At 59.2% G+C, this 27,485-nt stretch overlaps 1 protein-coding gene across 2 annotated transcripts; it reads right to left on the reverse strand.

Moving 5' to 3' along the window:
* Positions 1-1,376: 1,376 nt before the first annotated feature.
* DHODH (dihydroorotate dehydrogenase (quinone)) lies at positions 1,377-8,934 on the reverse strand. 2 transcript variants are annotated; one of them, XR_014713698.1, is made up of 9 exons: positions 8,791-8,934; positions 6,478-6,690; positions 5,789-5,988; positions 5,218-5,300; positions 4,281-4,468; positions 3,625-3,738; positions 2,920-3,069; positions 2,685-2,844; positions 1,377-2,310 (listed from the first exon to the last, which is right to left on the reverse strand). XR_014713698.1 is itself a non-coding variant. In XM_084644212.1 (9 exons), the coding sequence occupies exons 1-9, from the start codon at positions 8,806-8,808 to the stop codon at positions 2,256-2,258; spliced, it is 1,185 nt and encodes a 394-aa protein (XP_084500338.1). In that variant the 5' UTR covers positions 8,809-8,933; the 3' UTR covers positions 1,377-2,255. The 2 variants fall into 2 exon arrangements, 1 of the variants encoding a protein (XP_084500338.1); XM_084644212.1 differs by having other exon boundaries at positions 2,920-3,073; positions 8,791-8,933.
* Positions 8,935-27,485: the final 18,551 nt, after the last annotated feature.

Here is a 27,485-nt window from a genome sequence, read left to right on the forward strand (position 1 = left end):
CCCCCCCCGCCCCTCCCACCAGTGGGGGACAGGTCCGCAGGAGCATTCCCTACCCAGCACAGCCCTACAGCTGCGCCTAGGTGAGAGCTGCAGGAGGCAGGACCAGAGCTGGGGTGAGCAGCCAGCAGGGATCCTCATCTGCCAGCAGAAACCTGAGCTCTTCCCTGGGCAGTGTAGCCTACAGGGCTATCCTGCCTCTCTCTCTTTTCTTATAGGTTTCTTATGGTTTTAATTATTTGTTTAATATAAACCTGTAAGCCTATTATAATAAAAGTAGTTTGGCTGTAATGCAAGGGACCTACAGGCCACATCCTGCATGTTGAGCTAAGGCAAAGTTAGCAAACATAAGTCTAGGACCTTTCACCTAGATAGAAAGAAACAAAATAACTGGGAGGGCAAAAACAACAAATGTAAAAATAATCAAATGTAATTAATATGTACAAACATACCAGCCTGTGGAGTAAGTGTGCCCCAACCTTTCGCTGGGTAAGAAAACTAGGTTTAAAGAGAAAAGAAGGGCTCAACCACCCATGCCTCATAAAGGGGGTAGGCCACCATGCCAAGGAAGTGTCTAGGCCTCTAAGCATCTAAGTGTTTTTTGTACTTGCTTTCTAAATTTTCTAAGCTCCAAGCTTCTTTGTTCTTTGTTTTACTAATCTATTTGTCTGTAAATTCTTAATGTTAAGTTTTAAGTCAGTTAGTCCAACTCTTAACTCTAGCTTCTTCTAAGCTCTGCACCACACACTCAAGAATTAAGAAACCTAAACCTAAACTCTCTTGGCATGCCAGTCTCTTACCACCCAGTTATCAAGAAAAGGTGTAAGTATATGAATCAAAAGCCGGATAGTATATAATACCATATGTATCTTTAAAAGTACTGCATCTGTCATTCTAATTTAACCATTTAATTACCAATTATTATTCCATTTATCTCAAAAAAAGTCAAGACTGTATTTGTCTCAGTATAAGCATCTTGTCATACCCCCAAGGGTCCTTTGCAAACTCTGTACAGCCCGATTCTGAAACAAAAACCCCATTATCTTCTAGTCAGATGAACTGGCAAGCCTATAACCCATATTAGCCAAATTAATCATATAGCCTCCTAAAAAATCAGGCAACTGCAGGGCAGCAGGCCCCGCCTGCAGCTGGCAGCAGCTGAGCAGAGCCCAGTCCAGCCCCCAGGCAGCCCCTCAGCCAAGCCACCCTGCTCCAGGCCACAGGCTAGAACTGCTGCTGTGGTACCTGCATGGCCCCATGAGCGGCCAGAGCCAGCCTGGGGGGACTGTAGGGAATCCAGAACCAATGCTCCAGCCCCCAGGGCAGCTGGGGGTGAGAGCCACAAGCCCCCCCAACACACAAAAAAAGGGATGCGAGACTGAACGAGCAGCAAGTTTATTGACAGTCCAGTGAGAAGCCAGGCCCAGGCAGGGCTCTTAGCCCTGCCCCAATCTCCTTCAGTTGCAGCCCCCCGCCAGCCAGTCCTGGGGAGCAGCACAGACAGCTATGGCCAGGGAGGCAAAGTCAAAACCAGAGCCCGGGGCAGATGCCAAGCCAGCGCTCAGGCAGGGCCCTGCAGGCCAGCGAGGGCTGGGCTGAGGCAGCAGCATGGAGCAGGGCTGCCAGTGATGCTGCTTGGGGCACTGCCTGACCCAGCTGGCTCCATGAACAGCATGGCCAGGGCTCCATCAGGCTCAAGGCTTTGTGCACCCACATGGGGGGTGGGGAGGAGGCGAGTCCTTCGCAGGCAAATGGCAAAGAGCTTCCCCCTTGGAGAAGGGGAGCAGGGACTTGGCACCACCCCAGCGCCAGCAGCATGCCAGGCCTCGTGAGTCACAGCTTCGTAGGGCAGGGACCCCGACCTGCAGCTGCTCAGGACTGGCAAGGGTCAGCCCAGCCCCACACTGCCAGCACTGCTCAGCAGAGACATCTGGGAGCAGCTCCCCGCCCAGGCCTTGCTTCGGTCCCTCCACGCAGGGCAGCTGGGAGCCTTCTCCACATGCCCAGGGCAGCACCGGTACAAAGACCACGAGCTCCCCATGACCCCATTAGCCCACTCACTGGACAGGGGCTGGGGTCTCTCTACGTCACTCGACCCCTCCCATGTTCTGCACAGGGGATGACTCAGTCCAGAGACTCCTGACTGACTGGCTCACACCTGGGAGGTACCAACCATTGTTCCCAGGGCACTGCAGCTTCTCTAGGCTGGGGCATCCAGGGGCGGTGCAGAGAGCCCTATCCACAGCCCCACACGCCCGTCAGCACCGATGATCCGCTCCAACAGCTTCTGTGACGCTCTGAAACCCCTGCTCCCTAAGCCAAGAACAAACAGCTGTGAGCACTCCCCCGAGGCTCAGTCCGGCGCTCCTGCCCCCCAGCCCAGGAACAGGTCCTCCCAAACGAGCTATGCTCTGGCCTCTGTCCTGGGCTAACCCCAGCACAGAGCATAGCTCCGCTTGCAACACAAGCCTGCTGGACCCACGGGTCACAGCTGCCCAGCATCCCAAGGCATGGGGCCTGCAGGACGCTGGCTATGGCAGCAGCCAGCGAGAGCCCTCGGCAGGCCTGGTGCCTGTCGGCCATGAGGCCTTTCAGACCCAGCACCTCCCACACCACTGGGGAGGCAGGCACAGAGCCCACCCCCCCGCACGCAGAACACCGCTGGGAGCAGCCCAGCCCTCACTCACCTCAGCAGCACCTCCAGTTCCCGTTTCACCATGCTCACCACAGGGGGCCCCTGGTAGGTGAGCGCCGTGTACATCTGCACCAGAGAGGCCCCAGCCCGGATCTTTTCCAGCGCGTCCTGCCCGCTGCTCACCCCGCCCACGCCAATGATGGGCACCTTCCCTAGGAGCAAGGGTGGGCATTAGAGGCGGATGGAGCACCTGGCCTGGGGCTGGCGGAGCGGGGGCACTGAGTTACCTTGGGTGAGGGCATACATCTCGCGGACGGTCTGTGTGGAGAGCGCTCGCAGGGGCCGCCCGCTGAGGCCGCCGGGCTCCGCGCGCAGGGTGCCCCGCAGGCTGCTGGGACGGCTGGTGGTGGTGTTGGTGACGACCAGCCCATCCACACCTAGCTGAGACACCGAGGGGACATGATGGCAGCAGAGCTCCAGGCCCCTGCCGCATCTTGTGCCAGCTCGGCCAGCCGCCCTCACAGGGGCGCCAGAGCAAGTGGGGAGCAAGCAGCAGAAGCCTGCTGGCGACCGGCTGCCCGAGCAGCCTAGCACAGCAGCCACCACTGGCATCAGAGCCAGCAGCTCCTGGCGGGGACTGGGGAGGACCTGCCCCTGGGTGCAGCCGGTCAGCAGTGAGACACGGCTCCATCCATCGCCCACCCTCTGGCCAAAGCCATTTGACTGCAGCCTGCTCCGTGCCCCAAGCTGGAGCTCCTGGCTGGGACACCCTCCCCTTGTTCAGCCTGCACTTCTCTTGTCCCAGCCCCTTTTCCCTAGTGACTCCCCCACGCTCCAGGCCCCTGCAGACAGGTACGTCCCCCGCCAGGGCTACCACTTCACCTCTTCCCTGCACTCTCCCCTAAGCCCCCCACTCTGCCCCCTCCCTCGGGCACAGCAAGGCCTGTGCTGGGCAGCAGGCGCCGCCCCAGAGCTACCTGCCCACTACCTACCTCGGTCACCGTGCTGGCTATGTCCTGCTTGTCCTGGGCAGTCAGGTCCGGGGCAATCTTCACCAGCACGGCCGGCTTGCGCTCACACCTCAGGGCATCCCTCTCCTCCAGCACCTGCAGGGACGACACCAGTGCCAGGAGCTGCTGCAGTAAGTGACATGCCAAGGGAGACACCCACGCTGTCCAGAGCCCCCGCCCCCCCGCACTGGTGTTACAAAGGCTCGACAAGCTGGGTGGGGTGGCAAGGTCAGCGCCCAGGGAGGAAATGCAGGGGGTACATCAGAGCAGCACAGAGACGTCTCTGGGGAGCAGGGGAAGAATCCCAAAGGCACAGCCAGAATTGGGGAGGGTAGAGACACAGACAATGCTGCTGCCTAAAGGGAGGAAGGAAGAGCTTGGGATGAATCCCCTCCTCAGGGCCACAGCACAGCCCCCATGCCTTCCAAAGTGAGACGCCCAGCCCCCCACCGAGTCCCAGCTCCCTGCCCATCTGCTGCTCTGCAGAGCCCCCCCCCGAAAACAGCTACCTCCAGCTCAGACAAGCGCTGTGCGAAAGGGCTGGCAGCCGGAGCAGCGAGGGGAGCACCCGGCACCGCCATGCTGCACCAAGGAACACCAGGGCAGGTGCCGCAGGCTGGCCTGGGACAGTCACCCACCTTGGCCAGCAACCGGCGCAGCTCAGCTTTGCCCTGCAAATCCCGCAGCCCCGGCGTGTTTGGACTGGACACATTCACCACCAGGTAGTCGGCCAGCGGGCCCAGCGTCCGGACCCCATCCACATAATCTGCCACCGCATCTGCTGAGCCCTTGTTCTTACCCAGGTTTATGCCGAGGGGAATCCCAGCTGGAACACACGTGTGCCACTCAGAGAGGCAGGAGCACCTGCCTCACCACCTGTCCGCGTCCCCAGCCAGGCCACCCCAGAGACGGCAGCACAGCTGCAAGCACATGCCCTGCTAGCTGCTGCTGGACCAACCCCAGAACATGCAGGGCCCAGGCCGGGCACCGGGGACACAGCTGTGCCGGGCCAGGTTTGGGGGAGAGTCCGAACGCAGGCAGCTGCTCTGCACCATGCCAACACCATGGCTAGCTGAGGGTGGCCACGCCGGTGCCAGGCCGATGGCAGAGAATTCCCTGCACTCACCAGGCCCCTCAGCACTGCCCCATCCCTGATGCACGGGGGTCCCAGTGACACCAGTGCCCGCCCCCTGCTGGGGAGCACAGGAATTGCTGTAGCAGGTCACACCCCCACACATCAGGCTAGCCAGGGTCCCCATCCCCCCCCAAAAGCAGGTAGTAATGACCAGAGCTGAAGGCGTGAGACTCTGCGGATGGGCAGTTACGGAGTGGCCTGCTATGAAATAGCAAAGCTCTCCTGAGCCATGGCCTGTTGGCTCACGCTCTGAAGCAGGGGCAGCCATCGCCCTTATGGCCTTCCTTGTTATCCCAACATCAAATCCCCTTCTGAATCCCATCACGCCCTTGGGCTCAGCGATATCTTGTGACAGTGAGTTCCACAGGCTAACAACCGACTGCTATAGCACTCTCCCTTGTAACCTTGTTAAGGATTTTCATGATAGCAAGGAGTTTTACCTTCCGTGAGCTGGAGCTGCACTCCCTGCCGGGCCCGAAGCCTACACGCCACAGCGGCATGTCCATGGCTGTTAAAGCCGTATCTGCGCGGGAACAAGGAGAGGTGTCAGCAAGCAGCACGGAGCTGGGCTGGAATCACTCCCACCAAGGAAGAATATGCCAGGAAAGGGAGGCCCTCAGTCTCCTTGTGGGACACAGGGGGCTGCTGGCTGCCAGGCCTGGGGCCACAAGACACTTACCTAGAGGGGAAAGCTGCGGCTCCGAGCCCTCCAGGGCTCTGCCCAGCAAGAGATATAGGATGGCAACAGATACCTCTGCTCACTGCCCAGCCACAACACCCTACCCCCACAGGTCACCTGCCCCTCCCACCTCACCCACAGCCAAGGCCCACTGGCTTGCCCCACCCTCAGTCTCCTCCCAGCCTCCTCTCTGGCCTTACTCTCTTTTGCTGCAGGTCAATGGAGGTGGGGTAGGGAAAAAATGCCCACCCCCACTGCTCCGGGCAACACCTAGAGGCAAACATGGGATTCCCCTCCCTCCCCCGTGACAGCAGCCTCTAACCCCAGCCTACCTGTTAATGACAGCCTGGTCCTCTGGCAGCCGGAAGACCCGGGGTTTGGGGTTCCCTTCCTGAGGCTGTGGGGTGACACTCCCCACTTCCACGAAGCCAAATCCAAGCTTGGAGAGTCCATCCACGGCTTCCCCGTGCTTGTCAAAGCCAGCGGCCAGGCCCACCGGGTTCCGGAACCTCCGTCCCAGCACACGCACCTCCTGGGAGAGCAAGCGAGGCCCCATGACCCCCCTCACACTGCACAGCGACTGGCCCGGGGCCAGGGCCCAGCTGCGGGCCAGCCATGAGAGCAGCCCAGATAGGTTACTGGGCGGGGGGAGGGGGAGGGAGGTTGACCATCCACAGCCCGAACGAGAAGGTGGGTCCCTCGCTCACTTGGTCTAGCCCAACCTCCAGCAGGCTGCCCCGCACTCAGCAGGGGCAGAGCCCCACAACAGCCAGCCCCCTCCCCCACGGCGACGGGCTCCAGTCCCAAGCCCCCGGGGGTGCAGCTGGCAGAGCAGGGATAGCTCAGCTCCCGGGGACATCACCTTCCCCCAGAGCCACTGGGGCATCCCACCAGCTCTGACGTGGGGTAGGTTCTGGGGCCAGGCGCACGCCCCACATATCCCACCCGGGGGTGATGGGGCAGCCCCCGGGGGGCTCAGACGGGCAGATAGTGTCCCGCGGAGCCCGTGGGAGGGACGCACCAGCACGGCCGAGTCACGCTGGGCCATGCGGGGCAGGACCCCCAGGCTGAGCAGGCGGATGGCGAGCAGGTGGGCGGTCTCGGGCCCCAGCAGCCGCTGCAGCCCCGGCATCAGGCACTCAGCGTAGAACCGCTCCTCGCCCGCAGCCACCAGGTACGAGGCGCAGAGAAGGCCGCCCCCGCCCAGCACGGCCATGGCCTCCCGGAGTCGCTGCTGCAAGGCAAGAGCTGTCAGTTACCTCCCGCCCCCCGAGTGCTCCCCCCGGCCCCACCCCACTCCCCTCCCAGAGTGCAGCCCCTGCTCCCCCCCGAAGTGCTCCCCCTCCCCTCCTCTGCTCCCACCCCCGAGTGCTCCCCCCGGCCCCGCCCCACTCCCCTCCCAGAGTGCTCCCCCCTGCTCCCCCCCAAAGTGCTCCCCCTCCCCCCCGAGTGCTCCCCCCGGCCCCGCCCCACTCCCCTCCCAGAGTGCTCCCCCCTGCTCCCCCCCAAAGTGCTCCCCCCCGAGTGCTCCCCCCGGCCCCCCCCACCCCACTCCCAGAGTGCACCCCCCTGCTCCCCCCCAAAGTGCTCCCCCTCCCCTCCTCTGCTCCCACCCCCGAGTGCTCCCCCCGGCCCCGCCCCACTCCCCTCCCAGAGTGCTCCCCCCTGCTCCCCCCCAAAGTGCTCCCCCTCCCCCCCGAGTGCTCCCCCCGGCCCCGCCCCACTCCCCTCCCAGAGTGCTCCCCCCTGCTCCCCCCCAAAGTGCTCCCCCCACCCCCGAGTGCTCCCCCCGGCCCCGCCCCACTCCCCTCCCAGAGTGCTCCCCCCTGCTCCCCCCCAAAGTGCTCCCCCCCCCCGAGTGCTCCCCCCGGCCCCCCCCACCCCACTCCCAGAGTGCACCCCCCTGCTCCCCCCCAAAGTGCTCCCCCTCCCCTCCTCTGCTCCCACCCCCGAGTGCTCCCCCCGGCCCCGCCCCACTCCCCTCCCAGAGTGCTCCCCCCTGCTCCCCCCCAAAGTGCTCCCCCTCCCCCCCGAGTGCTCCCCCCGGCCCCGCCCCACTCCCCTCCCAGAGTGCTCCCCCCTGCTCCCCCCCAAAGTGCTCCCCCCACCCCCGAGTGCTCCCCCCGGCCCCGCCCCACTCCCCCCCAAAGTGCTCCCCCCACCCCCGAGTGCTCCCCCTGGCCCCGCCCCACTCCCCTCCCAGAGTGCTCCCCCCCAAAGTGCTCCCCCCCCCGAGTGCTCCCCCCGGCCCCCCCCACCCCACTCCCAGAGTGCTCCCCCCTGCTCCCCCCCAAAGTGCTCCCCCTCCCCTCCTCTGCTCCCCCCCCCCGAGTGCTCCCCCTGGCCCCGCCCCACTCCCCTCCCAGAGTGCTCCCCCCTGCTCCCCCCCAAAGTGCTCCCCCTCCCCCCCGAGTGCTCCCCCCGGCCCCGCCCCACTCCCCTCCCAGAGTGCTCCCCCCTGCTCCCCCCCAAAGTGCTCCCCCCACCCCCGAGTGCTCCCCCCGGCCCCGCCCCACTCCCCTCCCAGAGTGCTCCCCCCTGCTCCCCCCCAAAGTGCTCCCCCCCCCCGAGTGCTCCCCCCGGCCCCCCCCACCCCACTCCCAGAGTGCACCCCCCTGCTCCCCCCCAAAGTGCTCCCCCTCCCCTCCTCTGCTCCCACCCCCGAGTGCTCCCCCCGGCCCCGCCCCACTCCCCTCCCAGAGTGCTCCCCCCTGCTCCCCCCCAAAGTGCTCCCCCTCCCCCCCGAGTGCTCCCCCCGGCCCCGCCCCACTCCCCTCCCAGAGTGCTCCCCCCTGCTCCCCCCCAAAGTGCTCCCCCCACCCCCGAGTGCTCCCCCCGGCCCCGCCCCACTCCCCTCCCAGAGTGCTCCCCCCTGCTCCCCCCCAAAGTGCTCCCCCCACCCCCGAGTGCTCCCCCTGGCCCCGCCCCACTCCCCTCCCAGAGTGCTCCCCCCCAAAGTGCTCCCCCCCCCGAGTGCTCCCCCCGGCCCCCCCCACCCCACTCCCAGAGTGCTCCCCCCTGCTCCCCCCCAAAGTGCTCCCCCTCCCCTCCTCTGCTCCCCCCCCCCGAGTGCTCCCCCTGGCCCCGCCCCACTCCCCTCCCAGAGTGCTCCCCCCTGCTCCCCCCCAAAGTGCTCCCCCTCCCCCCCGAGTGCTCCCCCCGGCCCCGCCCCACTCCCCTCCCAGAGTGCTCCCCCCTGCTCCCCCCCAAAGTGCTCCCCCCACCCCCGAGTGCTCCCCCCGGCCCCGCCCCACTCCCCTCCCAGAGTGCCCCCCCTCCCCTCCTCTGCTCTGCTCTGCTCCCCCCGGCCCGGCCCACTCCCCGCCCCCCTCACCCGCAGCGGCGCCCCCATCCCGCGGGCCGGCCACCCACGGGCCACGCGATCTCCAGCACGTCCGGAACCGGAGCCCTCTGATAGGCTGAGGGCCCAGCCAATGGCGGCCGAGCCCGAGGGCGGGGCCCCGCCTCCACACAGCCTGTGAGCACGCGCGATAGAACCCAGGCGTCCGGGCCCCGCCCCGCCCCCTCCCAGAGCTGGGGCTAGAACCCAGGAGTCCTGCTCCCGCCCCCCGGCTCCAACCCCCACTCCTCTCCGGAGCCGGGACAGAACCCAGGCGTCCGGGCCCCGCCCCCTCCCCCACCAGACCCCGCCCCCTCCCAGAGCCGGGACAGAACCCAGGCGTCCGGGCCCCGCCCCCTCCCCCACCAGACCCCGTCCCCTCCCAGAGCCGGGACAGAACCCAGGCGTCCGGGCCCCGCCCCCTCCCCCACCAGACCCCACCCCCTCCCAGAGCCGGGACAGAACCCAGGCGTCCGGGCCCCGCCCCCTCCCCCACCAGACCCCGCCCCCTCCCAGAGCCGGGACAGAACCCAGGCGTCCGGGCCCCGCCCCCTCCCCCACCAGACCCCGTCCCCTCCCAGAGCCGGGACAGAACCCAGGCGTCCGGGCCCCGCCCCCTCCCCCACCAGACCCCGCCCCCTCCCAGAGCCGGGACAGAACCCAGGCGTCCGGGCCCCGCCCCCTCCCCCACCAGACCCCGTCCCCTCCCAGAGCCGGGACAGAACCCAGGCGTCCGGGCCCCGCCCCCTCCCCCACCAGACCCCGCCCCCTCCCAGAGCCGGGACAGAACCCAGGCGTCCGGGCCCCGCCCCCTCCCCCACCAGACCCCGCCCCCTCCCAGAGCCGGGACAGAACCCAGGCGTCCGGGCCCCGCCCCCTCCCCCACCAGACCCCACCCCCTCCCAGAGCCGGGACAGAACCCAGGCGTCCGGGCCCCGCCCCCTCCCCCACCAGACCCCGCCCCCTCCCAGAGCCGGGACAGAACCCAGGCGTCCGGGCCCCGCCCCCTCCCCCACCAGACCCCGCCCCCTCCCAGAGCCGGGACAGAACCCAGGCGTCCGGGCCTTCCTCCCAGGGTTAGGCTGGCGCCGTTCTGGAAGGGAGCTGCGCCCGCTGGCCCTGGCCTGTGTCTTGGGGCCGTGGACACGCCTGTTGAGTTCCTCGTCCCAGGAAATGGGATTTTGTATCTTCCTTGTAAATAAACGGCTGCCTCCATCAGCCATTTCTTCTCCTGGCAGAAACAAGCCCAGGCCCCAGTGCTACCCTGGGTCAAATGGGGAGCCACATTATGGTGTGGGAGGCAAGAGGGGGCTGGGCCGGTCTTTGTGGAGAGGACATTTCAAGCTGTGGAAGGAGTCACGCACACTCAGATGAATGCTGGCTCTTGCAGGGTGACTGGGGCCGAGTTCTGGCCCCCGTCCCAAGAGGCTGATGGCAACTCTAGCCAGACTCCTGGGGGAGGGGCAGGCTGGACCCTGAGTCTCTGTTGATAGCGATATTGCCATGCATGGCCCCAGCATCGGTTGTAGTGCTGGACGGCTTGGGGACGGCTGCGCTGTTCTCTCCCTGGTCCTCAGAGTGTGAGGGGTTAACCTCTCCTGCTCCCTCTTGCAGGGGCTGCGAGGCTTTTCCTACTGGGCTACAGAGCCTTCTCCATATGGATCCAGGAACCCAGCTCCCCATGGTGCTGGGGCACAGGATCCTTCAGGGAAAGGCCATGCCCAGCTGCAGGCTCCTGCCTCCCCCCACACTTCCTCCCCAGCCCTGTGCATGGGAAGCCCTAGCTGACCTCATCCAGGGTGTTGCCTGGAACACGGCCAAACTCTCTACACCCAGGTGTAATGATGAGGCCTTTGGCGGGACACTACTGAGAGTATCAATTCAGGACAAATTGCTTAGAGCAGGGCAGTCACAGCCCAAGGCTGGGGTCCTTTGCACACCAAAGCAGCCAAACAGAGAGGACTTCGGTTCTATCCCACTGGCTAACCAGCAGTCACACAAGCAATTCCCTCAGACACTCCAGTTCTCTTGTATCACCACCAGCACCACTCGTTATGGGGATGAATGGGTATGAAAACCAATCCCCCAGTAAAAGAAAAACGGTTCTCTCCATCCCAAAGGACCAAGCCCCAGACCCAGGCCAATATACAAGTCAGATCTTACCCACAAATCACGCTGTTGCCAATCCTTTAGAATCTAAAATCTAAAGGATTATTCATAAAAAGAAAAATATAGATGAGAGCTAAAATCAGTTAAATGGGATTAATTTCATACAGTAATAGCAAATTTCTTGGTTTAGGCTTATAGCAGTGATGGAATAAACCGCAGGTTCAAATCAAATCTCTGGAGTTCATCCACAGCTGGGATGGGTCCTTCAGTCCTTTGTTCAGAGCTTCAGTTTGTAGCAACGTTCCTCCAGAGTTAAGAAGCAGGATTTAAGACAAGATGGAGGAGATGCAGCTGCCTTTTATAGTCTCTTGCCATGCGGCCTGTGCTTCCTTTGTTCCAAAAACAAGCTATACAGCACATGGCATTGTAGCCAGACAGCCAACCCCCCCCCTCTCAGACCAGCATTGCTGGAAACACAGGAGGAAGCAGGAACAGGGCACTTAACATATATTCCAGCACAGCCTTTGAAGCTGTGAAAGCACAGGTGTGCTGCTACAATGTGCCTCTGGGAACAGATACAACGATTAAGCTCACAGCAGGCAGAGGCCCTGTGACAGACATGGCTGTTAGCCCCTACTAAATAGCGTGATGCACACACACCAACATCCTAGTTGGGAAAATATTTACCCTGATAAAAGAAATGTCCAGTCGTCGACACTTATTGTTTCTCTCCTTTGCAAGTGTAAACTACTCTTGCGAAAGCTGGCGTCACCCCGACAGACCAGCCTCAATTTGGCATAAGAAAGGAGAAAGAGAATAAAGGAGTACAGAGGTATAAGTAGGGGACCTACAGCACCATGATTTTTGAGTGCTTTTCACTATCTATCTGCTGGTCAGATAAGTGACAGCCTCCCAAGGCTTCTGCAGCTAAGAGGGTCCCTACGCCTTGTCCCTTATTCGTCTTTCCGCGGAATTGAGTGACCGATCCTGGCTTGGCACCGCTGGAATCGAGAGATGCAAGGAGGGTAAGAAGCACCCACACCTGATCTCCTATCTTTAGTGTACACATATTTTGAAATAGAGCTCTATACTTTGTTTTCTTTCTTTGGGATTGTGGCTTCAGTTTTGTAACTTGTTTGTGTGTGTAACATCTCTACATTTAAATAAGTAGGCACTAGCAATTTTGTAACCACATGATTAGAATCTAGCTTAATAAATTTTGGTAACCATTTATGCATAAGCCTGACTTGTTTTCTCTGGTTTACTGTAAAGCAGCCAACACAATTAAAGAACCTCAGCCGTTTTGGCTCTAAAGCCTGGCCATTAGGTGAGAGTACTAAGAGCCTAGCGTTGAGTTGTGCCGCCTCCACGGGGCAAACTCTTGGGGCACCTGTCAGTCAATCCTGGCTGCCTGCTGCGAAGGAGCTCTGAGCTCTAGCAGTTAAAGTCACGGGTGTGGAGAGGCTCTTAGTGCTGCCATTGGGGCACCTGTCTGTCAGTATTGACTGCCCGCTGCGAAGGAGCTCTGAGCTCTAGCAGTTAAAGTCACGGGTGGTTAGGACCTTGGGGCATCCGTCAGCCTAGCCCGGGCTGCCCGCCGCGAAGGGACAGTGCGTCCTAGCGGTTAAAGTCACGGATGGTATAAACGGGCATAGCTGGCACCTCACCAAACATCCTTGGCCGTCGGCTAACAGGCATGGAAAAAACCTTAGAGTTCTGTCCAGAGGCCAGTCCCTGCATCCCTTGCTGAGTTACAAGGCGTATCTGCCGTCTCTCAATGGGTCAGTTGTGTCGCTGAAGGTCCTGAATGGGCCATCAAGCAGGCTAGGCAGAGCTGACACCAAATTGTCTGGGGTGTCACCCAGAAGCACAGCACAAGTTTGAAATACAGACTGTATAGAGCCAATACTTATAACTTTAAATTAAAAAATGATACATGCACCCAGATAGCATAATCAGAAACAGCAAACCATAACCTTTTCATAGACACCTTGCTTAACCTACTTTGTACAAGATTTGGTGCCACTATAGGGCCTTGCTTGCAACAATGATCTATACAGTCACAGTTCATGCTATTAAGCCCAGACCTGCCGTGGCCGGGGGAGAGGCGTCTATCCTGCGGGTCCAGCCCTGGTGCTGTTGCGGGGAGAGGCAGCTCTCCCCCACGGCCCAGGTGTTGTTTCGGGGAGAGAGAGCTGGGGGGAGTCCTCGCTCCCTACCTTAGCCCCAGGGCAGCCTGCACCCCAAACCCTTCATCCCTGGCCCACACCCCCAGCCAGAGCCCTCGCACACACTCACACACCCGCACTCCAACCCTCTGCTCCAGCCCTGAGCCCCTCCCGCACTCCAAACCCCTCGACCCCACCCCCACCACATGAATTGTGTGCACCAATATGGAGGTGATGTGTCGCCTCCGTACTGGTGCACATAACAAAATCCATTCCGCAAATGTGTGGGGTAAATTAGAAGGAACACTGCCCACCAGGACCCCAACCTCCCTGCATCCAAGCCCCTCCCAAGGACGCCGGCAGGAAGCCAGCTGAGATGGCTGGTTGCAGGGGGTCCGTGGGGCTCACTCTGCACCATGTGAGGCATGAGTTCAAACTGGTGTAGCAGAAAGGCCTGGGCACTGATTTCAGTGCGAGAGCAGCACAGCACGGTTCAGCTGGGGCCACCCATGAATAAGTGTAACTGCCCTGCCGCAAGCCACTCGTACACCAGTGTGGCTCTGAAGCCTTTTCCTGGTGCCGTTGATTTGAACTCACGCCCAGCATGGTCCTGGGGCCAGTGGCCCATGCAGCCAAGTCCTGAGCCTCTAGAAAAGCCAGCCTAGCGGCAGTGCCCACCTGCGCCGAGCCTGGCTGTGCTGGGGAGCCTTGGGGCACACACTGGCCTTCGGGGGGGCACTCCCTGCCTGCAGACTCTCCCACGACAAGTGGCCCTGCATACTGCCAGGCTGTGACTCCCTTTTGGGGCGTGGGTCTGAAGCACGCTGGCACGTTTATGGCACAGGCAGCTCCATCCCAGCAAAGCCCAGGAACACAGGGCTCCCCGTGTACTAAGTGGGCACAGCTGCCAGTGCGGTGACAGGCCAGGCGCTCCCTGGGCAGAGGTCTGTATTTACACCGAGGATACTGCATAATTGGCTGAGATGAACCTGCCCATCACACCCGCAGCGTGAAGCTGGGCTCAGTGGGAGGCCCAGGATCCAAGAGGAGAATCCTGGATTAGCTAAAATGATTCAACTGTCTGGCAGTAACTGTCCCCTTTGCACAGCCTGCTAACTGAGCTCTCGCTGCCCAGCCCCACCTGCAGCCCAGCCCCAGGGACCCCAGCCCAGCCCCAGGGACCCCAGCCCAGCCCTGCCTGCAGCCCCTCCCCAGTGCCCCCGGCCCAGCCCCAGGGACCCCAGCCCAGCCCTGCCTGCAGCCCCTCCCCAGTGCCCCCGGCCCAGCCCCAGGGACCCCAGCCCAGCCCTGCCTGCAGCCCCTCCCCAGTGCCCCCGGCCCAGCCCCAGGGACCCCAGCCCAGCCCTGCCTGCAGCCCCTCCCCAGTGCCCCCGGCCCAGCCCCAGGGACCCCAGCCCAGCCCTGCCTGCAGCCCCTCCCCAGTGCCCCCAGCCCAGCCCCAGGGACCCCCAGCCCAGCCTGTAGCCCCACCCCAGCGCCCCCAGCCCCGCCCCAGTGCCCCCGGCCCAGCCCCAGGGACCCCAGCCCAGCCCTGCCTGCAGCCCCTCCCCAGTGCCCCCGGCCCAGCCCCAGGGACCCCCAGCCCAGCCTGTAGCCCCACCCCAGCGCCCCCAGCCCCGCCCCAGTGCCCCCGGCCCAGCCCCAGGGACCCCAGCCCAGCCCTGCCTGCAGCCCCTCCCCAGTGCCCCCGGCCCAGCCCCAGGGACCCCCAGCCCAGCCCTGCCTGCAGCCCCTCCCCAGTGCCCCCGGCCCAGCCCCAGGGACCCCCAGCCCAGCCTGTAGCCCCACCCCAGCGCCCCCAGCCCAGCCCTAGTTCCAAAAGTGCCCTCCAGTTCTCACACCCCCAGCCAGGCAGGCAGCAGGCCCACCGCCCCCAGCCCCAGCCAAGTGGGGGGGGCTCCCCAATTCTAATTGCAAAGACCCCATTTGGTTCCTAAATCAAGGCCCTGTCTTTCTAGACGAGATGCTTCCAGCTCAGCCCCAGGCAGGGGCTCAGTGCTGGCAGCCCAGGGGTTTGGGGGTGCAGCCGCTCTGGCCTTGTCACACAGGCAGTCAGCCAGGGTGGGCACCATGGTCCCTGTGTATGAATCTCACATCATGCCATAGAAACATTGGGCCCATCCGCCTCCAGGGGCTGCGGTTGTCCTCCTCCCCAGCACCCTGCGGGTTCCCTCTCCAAGGGCAGGCTGCCAGTCCAGCCCCAGCAGGTGTTCAGCTCCCTGTGCCTTGCATGGGAACATTGCATCCTCCACTCTCCTTTGTGTCCCACAGCCAGGCTGAGACCCAGCACTTGCCTCACCCTTCTCTGCAAACAGCCCCTGTCTCAATGGCCCTGCCTGGCAGGCAGGCGGGACGCGCTCGCCTCTCTCTGTTTGCTTGGCAGCCCTGGGGTGGGAACCTGAGTTGGGTGGGTTTGTCTCAGCTTGGACGTGGGACAAAAGTGCCGGGCTTGTATAAGGGCTGGGCGGGCAGCCGGAGCCACCGGCACCGTTCGACTCCCATCAGGGATGTGGCTTTGGTTCTGTTTGGCAAGCGTTACCCAAGCTGGGCCTGCCTCGAGATGGCCCTAGCACCAACAACGCATGGGAGACGTCAGCTACAAGTTCGTCCGGCTCTGGAACAGCTTCTGGGGAGCCCAGGCCTGGTGCCAGGCCAATGGCGGGTGCCTGGCATGCACCTGGAACCCAGAGATGCAGGCCCTCCTGAGCCACCGCCTGGTGGAAAGGGAGAAGTGGTGGATCAGCCTGCGAAAGCACCCATGTGAAAAGAACCCAGGTGAGGGCGAGGGGTCCTGGGACTTGCTGCCCCTCTCTCTGCTGGGAGGAGGGCTTTTGGGGGCTCATCCTCGGCCTCCCTTGCCCTCTCCCTTGCCATTCCAGAAGGCTGGCCAGCCCCAGCGGTGCTCAGGGGCGGCTCCCAATCGCTCTGCGCTCCGCCTGTCCGAGCCCATGCAGCAGGGCTCACGGCAGCCCCTGGCTTTCATGGGGACGTTCGCACACCCCGCAGCAGGTCGGCAGACTCGGGCTCACATGGCTGCGCTATACACAGCTGTGCAGATGTTGGTCTTGGGCTGGAGCCTGGGTTTCAGAGCTTGCGCTCCTGCCTGAGACAAAGCCCTGCCCGCTTGGCAGCTTCTGTGGGTAGCACGAGCCCGAGTCTGCTGACTTGGGCTCTAACTCGGGCCATGGGCTACTGCTGGCTGGGTAGACATCCCCTCAGAGCTCAGCCAGCGAGTCCTGGGAGCACCCTGCCTGGCATGACAGGGAGCAGCTTGAGGCCATGCTGCTAGGTGCCGCACCCCCTCAATTTTCTCCATGGGCGCTCCAGCCCCAGAGCGCCCACCCACGGAGTCCGCACCTCTAACCCGGCAGCAGGTAAGAGCGGTTGGCTCCCGCACAGCCGGCGCGTGCTGCAGTCTCCTTACTAGGCAGGAGCCGTATTCACAGAGCCGAAGGCGCTGGCGTAGGGGCACCAGCTCAATAATACCGCGTAGGGCCCCATAAATCCTAAGGACAGCCCAGCTCGGGCAGGCTCCGAGCTGCCATCCTCTGCCTGCCCGGCCGTGCAGCTTGTTCTCCTGGCCTCACTGATGGTCATGGTGCTACACGGAGCGGAGCCCCCACGAGCTGGACTTCAACGAGGCCATTCGCAAGAGCGTCACACGCAACTTCTACCACATCCGTGGCCTGGGGGACCTCTATCGCTGGGCCCGCGGCACGCTCCTGCCCAGCCTTGACAGGCCACACCCAGGTGAGAGCACCCACCCTCTGCCCGCGCCACAGGGACCCACCAGGGCCCTTCCCTGCCCACGGGGCAGACACAGACATGGGCAGAGCGGGGAGCAGGGAGTGCCTCGCCCACCTGGACAGTCGAACTTGGTGTGGAAGAGTGAGGGCATGGCTGAGGGGAGGGGCTGCTCCCCATCATTGCCCCCCAGGGTGCTGCATCCTCTGCGGGCCTGCCCTGGCCTCGACAGCGAGGCCCATAGGGCTGGACTCCCAGAGAGCAGCACAGCTGGGCGCCCTTTGCCCCCAGGCTCTTCAGGGCTCTACGGGTTCCACTGGGGTCTCCACTTCGATGCTGTTCTAGAACAGTGGCTTTCAGCTGGGGCTCCATGGACCGTCTGTGATTTCCAAAGGGGGCTGCGCCCCCAGGCATACATTTTCAGGGGTCTGCAACAACAGAACATTAAACAACACAGGGCTGGAGAGAGGGTTCCCACCCGGCTGGGATTTGACTGGCCTGGCTGGTTTTTTATATATTTGCCAGTTGCCAGAAAACTCATTTAATCTGCCAGGGTTTTAGCTGGGTCTAAAGCTTTGCTTTATCATCACAATACACTGAGGTTGCGAATGGTAAAAGTTTCTGTGTCCAGCTAGAGATGCTGCAGTGTTCCCACTTCCCAGTTTAAGTCCTAACAGACCAGGAGGTGGCATGGCCCTGGCGGTGAGCACACAGCATTTAATTTCACTCTGAGGGACCCTCCGCTCCCTGCGGTCCTCCCAACACAAACACTGTCACTGGCCCGTCCCCTGCGTCCCGACAGGCCCACATCCAGCCCCTGAGCTGTGCCTAGTGCTCCCACTCTGCAGGCCATTAGCGCGCTCTGCCAGCTGCCCACTCCATATCTCGGGCTCTCCCCTAGCCTGGCCTCTCGCTCTGCTCTGAGTGGAGCCCCTCGCACTGTGCCCATCACGCCAGCTGAGTAAGGGATTCACAGGGCACGCCCTGACCACGGAGGTCCCCTGTGTCCAGGGGCAACGGCTGAAGCAGCAGAAGTGGGGATACTTCAGCAGCCAGAGAAACGTGCTGGACATAAGTATAATTCCCATCAGCCTTGCAGCATTTGCGGTCTACATCGAGTGCCGTCTCCTGCAGAAGAGCGTGATGGAGAAATATCATCAGGACTGCAGCAGATGAGCCAGCGGGCGCAGGGAGCAAGACCCAGAGAGAAGGGTGGGACCTGGAGCTACTGCAGGGTAGACATGCTGCCACGTCCAGGCTGGCAGTAGCGCAAAGCCAGACAAGTCTCTTCCATACCCAGAGCCTGCCCTTGAACTTACTGGTCCACGCAAGGAAGGCGCTTTCCTTCCACTGAGCAGGGCTTGGTTGAGCGGCAGGCCCCTGAGCAGCTGGCCTGGCACGATGCAGCCGCTTGGCCTTTGCCGTGGGGCAGGGCGCTCCATCACCAATAGGCTCTCAGGCCTCCAATGTCCCACTCCACTCACTAAGTCAGGCTGCGAGGGGGTCCTAGGACTCAGTGCCAGGGTTGTGCTCTGAGGAACGTGCTCTAACCTAACAGCTGAGGCCTCACCTCCTCTGGCAGGTCTCATCCCCCTCTCAGCCCTTTGGCCAGTCAGCCTCCTGCAAAGAAGCCATGTTTTCATGTGAGTCACTATGGGGCAGCCAGACAAGCCCTGACTGGCTGAGAGACGCTGCTCTCTCTCCCTCTCGAAGACAATGCGTATAGCGGGGGTGCTGAGAACCATTGAACCAAACTGTAAACCCTGCATATAATGGAAGCCAGGGGGTGCTGCACCACCCCTAATTCCAGCACCTATGGACAGAGGTGGGTGACAGAGGCTATTGAAATCCTTTCTGAGTGAGTTTCAATTGGAATTTGCCCCATATTCTGCCCTGGAGCTGTGAAAATGGGTCCCCAGGACAGGTCAGAGCAGGCCTCCAGCTGCATCTCTCCCCCTGCTGAGGACATCTTACCAGATAAGCGGGGCTGCAGGGACCATCCCATAATCCCCCACCATCTCTGCCAGCCTCGGCCTGGGGAGAAGGAGCAGAGAACACGCTTTGCAGAAACAGGAGTTGATGGAAGACGGAGCCTGTCAAACTAGCTTTTCTTTTTGGACAACATTATAGGTTTGGTTGATAAAGATAATTCATGGTGCTGATGTAATAGGGTCCGTAAAGCCTTTGACATAGTACTGCATGGCAGTGATATTAAAAAGCTAGAGCAATACGCGATCAACGTGGCAGACAGTAAATGGATGAGACACTCCCCACCTGGCAGCTCTCAAATGTAACTGAATGAGAATCCCCACTGAGCAAGAGTGTTCCTGGGAGGTCCTTCAGGGGTCTTGGCCCGAAGCTATTTAATATTTTTATCAGTGACCTAGAAGAAAACAAACGCATGACTAGTTTCAGAGTAACGCATGACTGATAAAGTTGGCAGGTGACACAAAATTGGAGGAGTGGTAAATAATGAAGAGGACAGATCACTGATTCAGAGCAATTTGGATTGCTTGGTAGGCTGGGTGCAAGCAAACTGTGTGTTTCAGTACAGCCAAATGTAAGGTAGTACACTCAAGAACACAGAACGCAGGCCATACCCACAGGATGGGGGACTCTACCCTGGGCAGCAGGGACTCTGAAAAAGACGTGTGGTCTGAACATGGGCTCCCAGTGTGAAGCTGTAGCCACAAGCACTAATACAGGTCTTGGAGGTTATTTTACCTCTGTACAGTATTTGGGAGTGGTGCAGCCAGCATGGGAATACTGTGTCCAGTTCAAGCAGGATGTTGATAAATTGGAGAGGGTTCAGAGAAGAGCCAGGAGAATGAGTAAAGCATCAGAAAACCTGCCTTACACTGAGAGACTCACAGAGCACACTGTATTTAGCTTAGAAAAGAGAATGTTAAGGGCTGACTTGATTCCAGTTTTTAAGTGTCTACAGGGGAACAGAGGTTTGAAAACAGAGAGCCAATGTAGCAGACTTAGAGCTAACATGATCCAATGGCTGGAAGTTGAAACTGGACAAATTCAGACTAAAAAAGGTATAAAAATTTAACAAGGGAATTCACCATTTGAACATCTTACCAGGGGTTGTGGTCAATTCCCATCACTGGCAGTTTTAAAATTGCAACTGGAGACACAGTCTAGTTCCAACAGGCATTGCTGGAGAGAAAGCCGCTGGCCCATGCTGTACACAACGTCAGACTAACATCACAATGGTCCCTTCCGGCCTTGGAGTATGAATTGCTATAGCCCCTGGATCGAGAGACTCTCCTGGCGTATTACAGACATTTCCTTACTGAACCTTCCCAACTCCCCACAGCTCGAGCCCCCTGCACTGAGAGGGAACAGAGGGTGCACCCCACAGAAGCTGGGTGGGAAGTGCCAGCTCTGGCAGATCTGCCTGCGCTGACTTGGATCAAGCTAGCTTGCTACAACAGACATCCAGCCCCAGCGGCGTGCGCAGCCAGCTGCCCGAGTACAGTCCCATCGGCGACGCTAGGGACACCCTCGGACTGCGACAGCTACCCCTCTGTAGAGTGCTCAGAGCCCTGGTGGGACCCCACACCTCCAGCTCCTGGGCAGACGTCTGAAGGCACCGGGAGGTGAGGTGACTTAGCCAGCTCACGGGGTCCATGGCAGAGCGAGGAATAGAGGGCAGGTATTCCGACTCCCAGCCCCTGTGCCAAGCCTCTGCTTCCCAGGAGTCACCATCCACCTGCTCCCGGAGGAACCACCAGCCTGGGGGAACCAGCCCTACTCCACCCCCGGGACGGGTGGGGAATGCAACCCCTGTTGCTGGGCCTACAGGGCCCCATCTCTGCTGCTGGATGGGTGGGCTGGGGCCGCGGGGATGTGCTTGGGGCATGTGCAGACGGGCTCCGCTCCTTTTTGAGGCATGTGTGTCAGTTTCTAGGAGACAGCGCAAGCGGCCTCAGCTCTCACCTACCTGCTGGCCTTCCTGGTCACCCTGGCCAGGGGAAAGCTGTGGAACCGTCTGCGCCTCAGTCCCAGAAAGCATCCAATCAGCAGCACGCTGCGCCGAGCCGGGCAGGAGGTGCTGGGCTTCCTGCGGGGGGGCTACGCCATGACGGGAAAGTTCCTCTGCAGGGGCTAGCACCGGCCCTGGCGTGGTGCTTTCTCGGGGGGGGGGGGGGCAGAGAAGCAGGGGGTTAGAGCATGGTCCACTGGGCAGAAGCAGCCAGGGCCATGAATTGCACAGTGTATCAGAGGTCAAAACAGAACTAGCTACGTTCCTGGGGGATAGGGCCATCAATGGCTATTAGCCAGGATGGGCAGGGATGGTGTCCCTGGCCTCTATTAGCCAGAAGCTGGGAATGGGTGACAGAGGATGGATCACTTGATGATTCCCTGTTCTGTTCATTCCCTCGGGGGCACCTGGCTCTGGCCGGTGTCGGAAGACAGGATACCGGGCTGGATGGACCCTTCGTCTGACCCAGTAGGGCCATTCTTGTGTTCACACTGCACGCTCCTCTTTCCATCCTCCCTCCCTATCCTTCTCCTTCATTGCTGACCAGTGTAACCTCCTGTTTGGCTGGAGCATCATGAACTACAAGACTTTCTTCAGCTCATCTGTGACCATTGTTGGGCTCCTGGTCGGGATCTTTAACTAGGACATGGTGAGAGCCCCGAGCCTGGTACCATTTTGTTTCCCCCAGAACAGGGTTCAGAGCAAACAAGGACCTGCTGCTGCCCTTCTAAGCAGCCCCAGGTAATCCCAGTGTAGCAGGAGAAACAAGGGGGTGGGGCCCACAGAAGTGGAGCTGTGCAGTTACTCACCCCAGGTTTGGTACCAGGCACTTCCTCACCCAGGGCTGCAGCCACCACAGAACTGCACACTCTCCGGGGAGCGAGCATGCAGCTCGGCCCCCACAGGAAGCTCTCAGCCTGCACTGGGACATGCACGCTTCGCAGGGCCATGTGCTATAGGCCCAGACACTTGTGCAGATTTGAAGAGTTTGGAAACATTTGCATGTGCCCCAGCGTTAAACACGGCCTCTGTAAAAGGCCCTGGGAGCAGCTGTTTGTGCAGGCTTCCAGGTGTATCTAAGGGCCGGCCCAGCTGGAAGCATGACTCTGTACTTGTGCCCCCTTCATCCTGGGCTCTGTGCTGCTGCCTTCTAGGTTATCAACTTAGACCCAGTCTTGGGGTCCTTGCTGATCACCACCAGTGTCATATCCATGCTGTACGTGGTCATTAACCTGTTTGTCTCTGGCCTGCTGACAAGCTTCAGTGAGGAGCGAGCATCTGCCACGGTAGGTACACATCTCTGGCTCTATGCCCAAGCTCCCCGCTAGGCTTGTGGCTGGTAGGCAGAAGGCGGCCTCACTCGGAAGCAGGCATGCTTGGCTGTGAAGCAGGTGCAAGGTTTACATTCAGCATTCAATACAGCTGACTCCCAGCACCTAGCCGAGTGTTCAGCGGGACTGTCGCTTGGCCCTGCCTCCACTTGCTCTGCTGACAAGCTGGAGATTAGCCTTTATTATTTTCCTCCCTCGTTTCCAGGCAAACAAGGATGAGTCCATGATGGAAGTGATGCTCCTAAAGTTTTCGGGCCTGTTAGCAATTAAGCAGCAGGCCCTGCAGCTGACCAGGCTGGCTGGAGCAGCCAAGAAGGCTGTACCTGTCTGAAGCACGAGCCCATAGCTGTCATCTCCATCCCCCAGAGACATGTTTCTGCTACATAACTTCGGCTGTTGTCTTGATTAATCATTTGCTCCCTCCCTGCGCATGCCCATAGGGAGTAATGAAGGAGCAGGACAGTTACATTTCCAATAGTGTAAAAGTTAAATGCCTACAACCCCAGTCACCAGATTCCGCTTTGGGGGGCTCAGCTCTGCCACTCAGCAGCTCAGCTCACCTATTACAAGAAGTGCCCACCTGGCGCCCAGAGAACAAGTGCAATGGAGAGAGAGGCCCTGGTCAGACAGGTACAGGCAGGTTGAGCCCCATCTTGCCCAGCTGGTCGAATATAGCACTGTATGATTACAGGTTTGGAACAGGTCCCATATGAGGAGAGATTAAAGAGGCTAGGACTTTCCAGCTTGGAAAAGAGGAGACTAAGGGGGGATATGATAGAAGTATATAAAATCATGAGTGGTGTGGAGAATGTGAATAAGGACAAGTTATTTACTTGTTCCCATAATATAAAAACTAGGGGCCACCAAATGAAATTAATGGGTAGCAGGTTTAAAACAAACAAAAGGAAGTTTGTCTTCACACAGCGCACAGTCAACCTGTGGAACTCCTTGCCTGAGGAGGATGTGATGGCTAGGACTATAACAGGGTTTAAAAGAGAACTGGATAAATTAATGGAGGTTAAGTCCATTAATGGCTATTAGTCAGGATGGGTAAGGAATGGTGTCCCTAGCCTCTGTTTGTCAGAGGATGGAGACGGATGGCAGGAGAGAGATCACTGATCATTACCTGTTAGGTTCACTCCGTCTGGGCCACTTGGCATTGGCCACTGTCGGTAGACAGGATACTGGGCTGGATGGACTTTTGGTCTGACCCAGTGTGGCCATTCATATGTTCTTACGATCTTTAGCGAGACAGTCTATTTACGACTTAGCAGCCGCAAAGTTCCTGGCTATTCATAGCACCATACAGCCAAACTGAATAACCCTTCCCAGCCCTCCCAGCTAGCTGGGTAAGCACTAGTCACATTTTAGACAAAGATGAAGAGATCAGCCCAAGAACTACCCAACCCCCATCCTTAGCTTCATGTCTCCAGTCCACACTGCCTACAGCACGATTGAAGAGTCTCAGCTCTTAGTTCTGTTGCTAAGGAAGCCTTAGGAACATCCCGGTGACAAATGTTTCCACTTCAGGTGTGGCACTAGCCCAGGGGACAGACTGTTAGTGTCTGACTCTCCCAGATGGCAAAGCGCTGTCATCCCCTATTCCCATTAGCATCACCAGGGCACCAGGTAGTGCTGGCAGGGAGCACTAGAGGGTTATTACATCCCATCACTGTCTAGCAGAGTGGTTGTTTATGCTCTTGGCCTGAAAGTGTCTGACCTGCTGGCTGGGGGCAGTCGCACTTCTTAAAAAGGGTGGGGAGACAGGAGAACTCAACCGGTAGCGGTGCTGAGAGGGTGACCTTGAGCGGCGCACTATTGCCGGCTTCCCTCTGGACGGCACCCTTCTAGGTGATGCCGGAGGCTTCTCCCTGCACAGGAGGGGGCTCGGCACCAACAACTCAAAGAGGTCTTTTGCTGCCTCGAAAGCGTCGGGTGTGGAGGGGCGTTCGAGGACCTCCTCCAGCCCTTCGTCGGCACTAAATTCACCGGGTATCGGACTCAACGGGGCCTGTGGCGCGGGAGCCAGCGGTGCTGGTTCTTGGCTTGGGCCCGCAACGTGTCTTTGCATGCCAGGAGCATCTTTGAGCAGCTTAGTAGCTCTCTGGGGAGAGCGCCCTCTTTCCCCTTGCTTGTGCCACTTAGACGGTGCCGGAGAGGTCGACCGGTGCCCAAGTTTGTCGTCCCTTCTCAGTGCCGACGATTTGCGGTGCCGGGTCGTGCACGGACACCGGGGCACTTCGCACCGAGGACACCGGGGCTGGCCGGTTGGTTGGAGGCCGGAGGTGGTAACGCAGCCTCCATGAGCAACTGCTTAAGGCAAAAGTCTCTTTCTTTCTTCGTGCACGGCTTAAAGGCCTTGCAGATCTTGCAGTGCTCTGCCCGATGAGGCGCTCCTGGACCCCGGAGACAGGAGTCGTGGGGTCGCTGTTGGGCAGAGACTTGCGGCACTTGGTGCAAGCTTTAAAACCCTGGGCTTGTGGCATGCCCCTTCCAGACGCCGGAGACCATGGATTTCTAACCGATAACGGCGTATGAAAGGCTAAGGGATCGCTTGCGAGCAAGCGAGCGAGAGAGAATGTTCCAACGCCGCCATGGAAGGTAAGAAGGAACTGAAGGGGGGGGTCGGGCCGGCAGGGTCATATATACACCACCACGAGGGCACTGCTCTAGTGGGCTCCCCACCAGCCCGCTGGGAGCCGCTAAGGGAAAAAGTTTCCAACACCCGTGCACGTGGCGTACACACACCTAATTGGAATGGACGCGAACAAGCACTCGAAGAACCACCTATATTTCAGAAAGGGAAAAAAGTGGCCCAGGCAACCTTAGACCCATTGGTCTCCCTTCATAGCGCGCAAACTTCAGAACAAATTTTGAAGAAAAATATAATTAAATGAATGAAGTAAAGGAGATAAAAGCACAAAAGTGGATCGTGCCAGACTGACCTGAGCTTTCTTTGAGACAATAACATTCTCTCAGCAAGGGAAACAGAACGATTTGGATTTCAGTAAAGCATTTAATATGATGCCACATGGGAAATAAGTAAAGCTGGAGAATATGGGGATCAGCACAAGATTTGTAGGGTGGCTAAGGAACTGGCTACAGGGGAGATGACAACAGGCTGTGCTGAAAGGAGAACTATTCAGCTGGAGGGAGGTTAGCAGGGGAGTGCCTCAAAGAGCTGGCTTGGGACTGAACTTATTATTTTAATTCATGACCTTGGCACAGAAAGTAGGTGTGCTAATGAAATGTGATCCCTCAAAGATGGGAGCATGGTTGGCCCATAGGAGGCTCAGAGTATTGCCCAGGGAGGACTGGATGACCTCGAGAACTGGAGTAACAGAAATAGGATGAATTTAATAGTACAAAGTGCAAGTCATGGATTTAGGGGGTTATAAGAATGTCTGGTCTAAGCTGGGGGCTCACTAACTGGAAGCGGAGGAGAAAGACTTGCATATCAGTCCATCACAGAATTACTATAGTTGTAGACACCCATGTGATGTGGCTGTGAAAAAGACAAAGGTGATCCTAGGATGCATCAGGTGAGACATTTCCTGTAGAGACACGGATGTGTTAATGCCATTGGACAGGGCACTGGCCAGGCCTCTGGCCAGGCCTCATCTGGAACACTGTGGAGTTCTGGTCATCCATGTTCAAGAAAGATGAATTTGACCTGGAGCAGGTGCACAGAAGGGCTGCAAGGACGATTGGGGAATGGAAGGCCAATCTTACAAGAGGAAAGTAAGAGCTTGGTTTGTTTAGCCCGGCAAAACCCCAGGTGTGAGGGGATCTGATTGCTCTCTAAACACCAGGGAGGGTGAAGAGCTATTTAAACTACAGGACAGAGTTGGCACAAGAACAAAAGGGAACGAGATGGCCACTAATACAATTAGGCTGGAAATTAGAAGGATCCCGGACCTGGGACAGCCTCCAGAAGCAGGAGGGGGTGCAAACACCCTAACCCAGGGATACTCTAGGTGCAGCTTGCGTGCCACCAGTTGCTCTTTAATGTTACTCCTGGGGGAATTCTGCGCTGCTGCACATGCGCAGAGTTCATGTGTCCCACATAATTTTTTTATGCAGAAAATACATTCTGCCCCAGAAGTGCTGCGGTTCCACCTTTCACCCACCAGAAGTCACTGTGGTGCCAGAACAGGCAGCCCCATGAATGCAGCAGGCTGCTCTGATGCCACAGCGGCCTCTGGTGGGCAAAAAGCAGAACTGCAGCGCTTCTGGGGCAGAATGTATTTTCCAGGAGGGGAGTGGCACAGAATTCCCTATGGATCTACAACCTATCCTAAAGGATGACCCAACACTCTCACAACTCTTGGGAGACAGGCCAGTCCTTGCCTACAGACAGCCCCGCAACCTGAAGCAAATACTCACCAGCAACCACACAACAGAACCACTAACCCAGGAACCTATCCTTGCAACAAAGCCCGTTGCCAATTGTGTCCACATATCTATTCAGGGGACACCATCACAGGGCCTAATAACATCAGCCACACTATCAGAGGCTCGTTCACCTGCACATCCACCAATGTGATCTATGCCATCATGTGTCAGCAATGCCGCTCTGCCATGTACATTGGTCAAACTGGACAGTCTCTATGTAAAAGAATAAATGGACACAAATCAGATGTCAAGAATTATAACATTCATAAACCAGTCGGAGAACACTTCAATCTCTCTGGTCACGCAATCACAGACATGAAGGTCGCTATCTTAAAACAAAAAAACTTCAAATCCAGACTCCAGCGAGAAACTGCTGAATTGGAATTCATTTGCAAATTGGATACTATTAATTTAGGCTTAAATAGAGACTTGGAGTGGCTAAGTCATTATGCAAGGTAGCCTGTTTCCTCTTGTTTTTTCCTACCCCCCCCCAGATGTTCTGGTTTAACTTGGATTTAAACTTGAAGAGTGGTCAGTTTGGATGAGCTATTACCAGCAGGAGAGTGAGTTTGTGTGTGTATGGGGCTGGGGGGGATGTGAGAAAACCTGGATTTGTGCAGGAAATAGCCCAACTTGATTGTCATGCACATTGTGTAAAGAGTTGTCACTTTGGATGGGCTATCAGCAGCAGGAGAGTGAATTTGTGGTGGGGGTGGAGGGTGAGAAAACCTGGATTTGTGCTGGAAATGGCCCACCTGATGATCACTTTAGATAAGCTATTACCAGCAGGACAGTGGGGTGGGAGGAGGTATTGTTTCATGTTCTCTGTGTGTATATACAGTCTGCTGCAGTTTCCACGGTATGCATCCGATGAAGTGAGCTGTAGCTCACGAAAGCTCATGCTCAAATAAATTGGTTAGTCTCTAA

The sequence above is a fragment of the Lepidochelys olivacea genome (assembly GCF_965140295.1).
Source record: "Lepidochelys olivacea isolate rLepOli2 genome assembly, chromosome: 12".
NCBI classification, from domain to species: Eukaryota; Metazoa; Chordata; order Testudines; family Cheloniidae; genus Lepidochelys; species Lepidochelys olivacea.

What these genes read in the sequence shown, in the direction of transcription:
- DHODH (XM_084644212.1), bottom strand. An exon ending in AGCGTGACTCGGCCGTGCTG is followed by an intron (nt 5,989 to 6,477) that starts GTGCGTCCCTCC and finishes TTGCTCTCCCAG; the next exon opens with GAGGTGCGTGTGCTGGGACG. An exon ending in GCAGCTCCAGCTCACGGAAG is followed by an intron (nt 4,469 to 5,217) that starts GTAAAACTCCTT and finishes CGTGTGTTCCAG; the next exon opens with CTGGGATTCCCCTCGGCATA.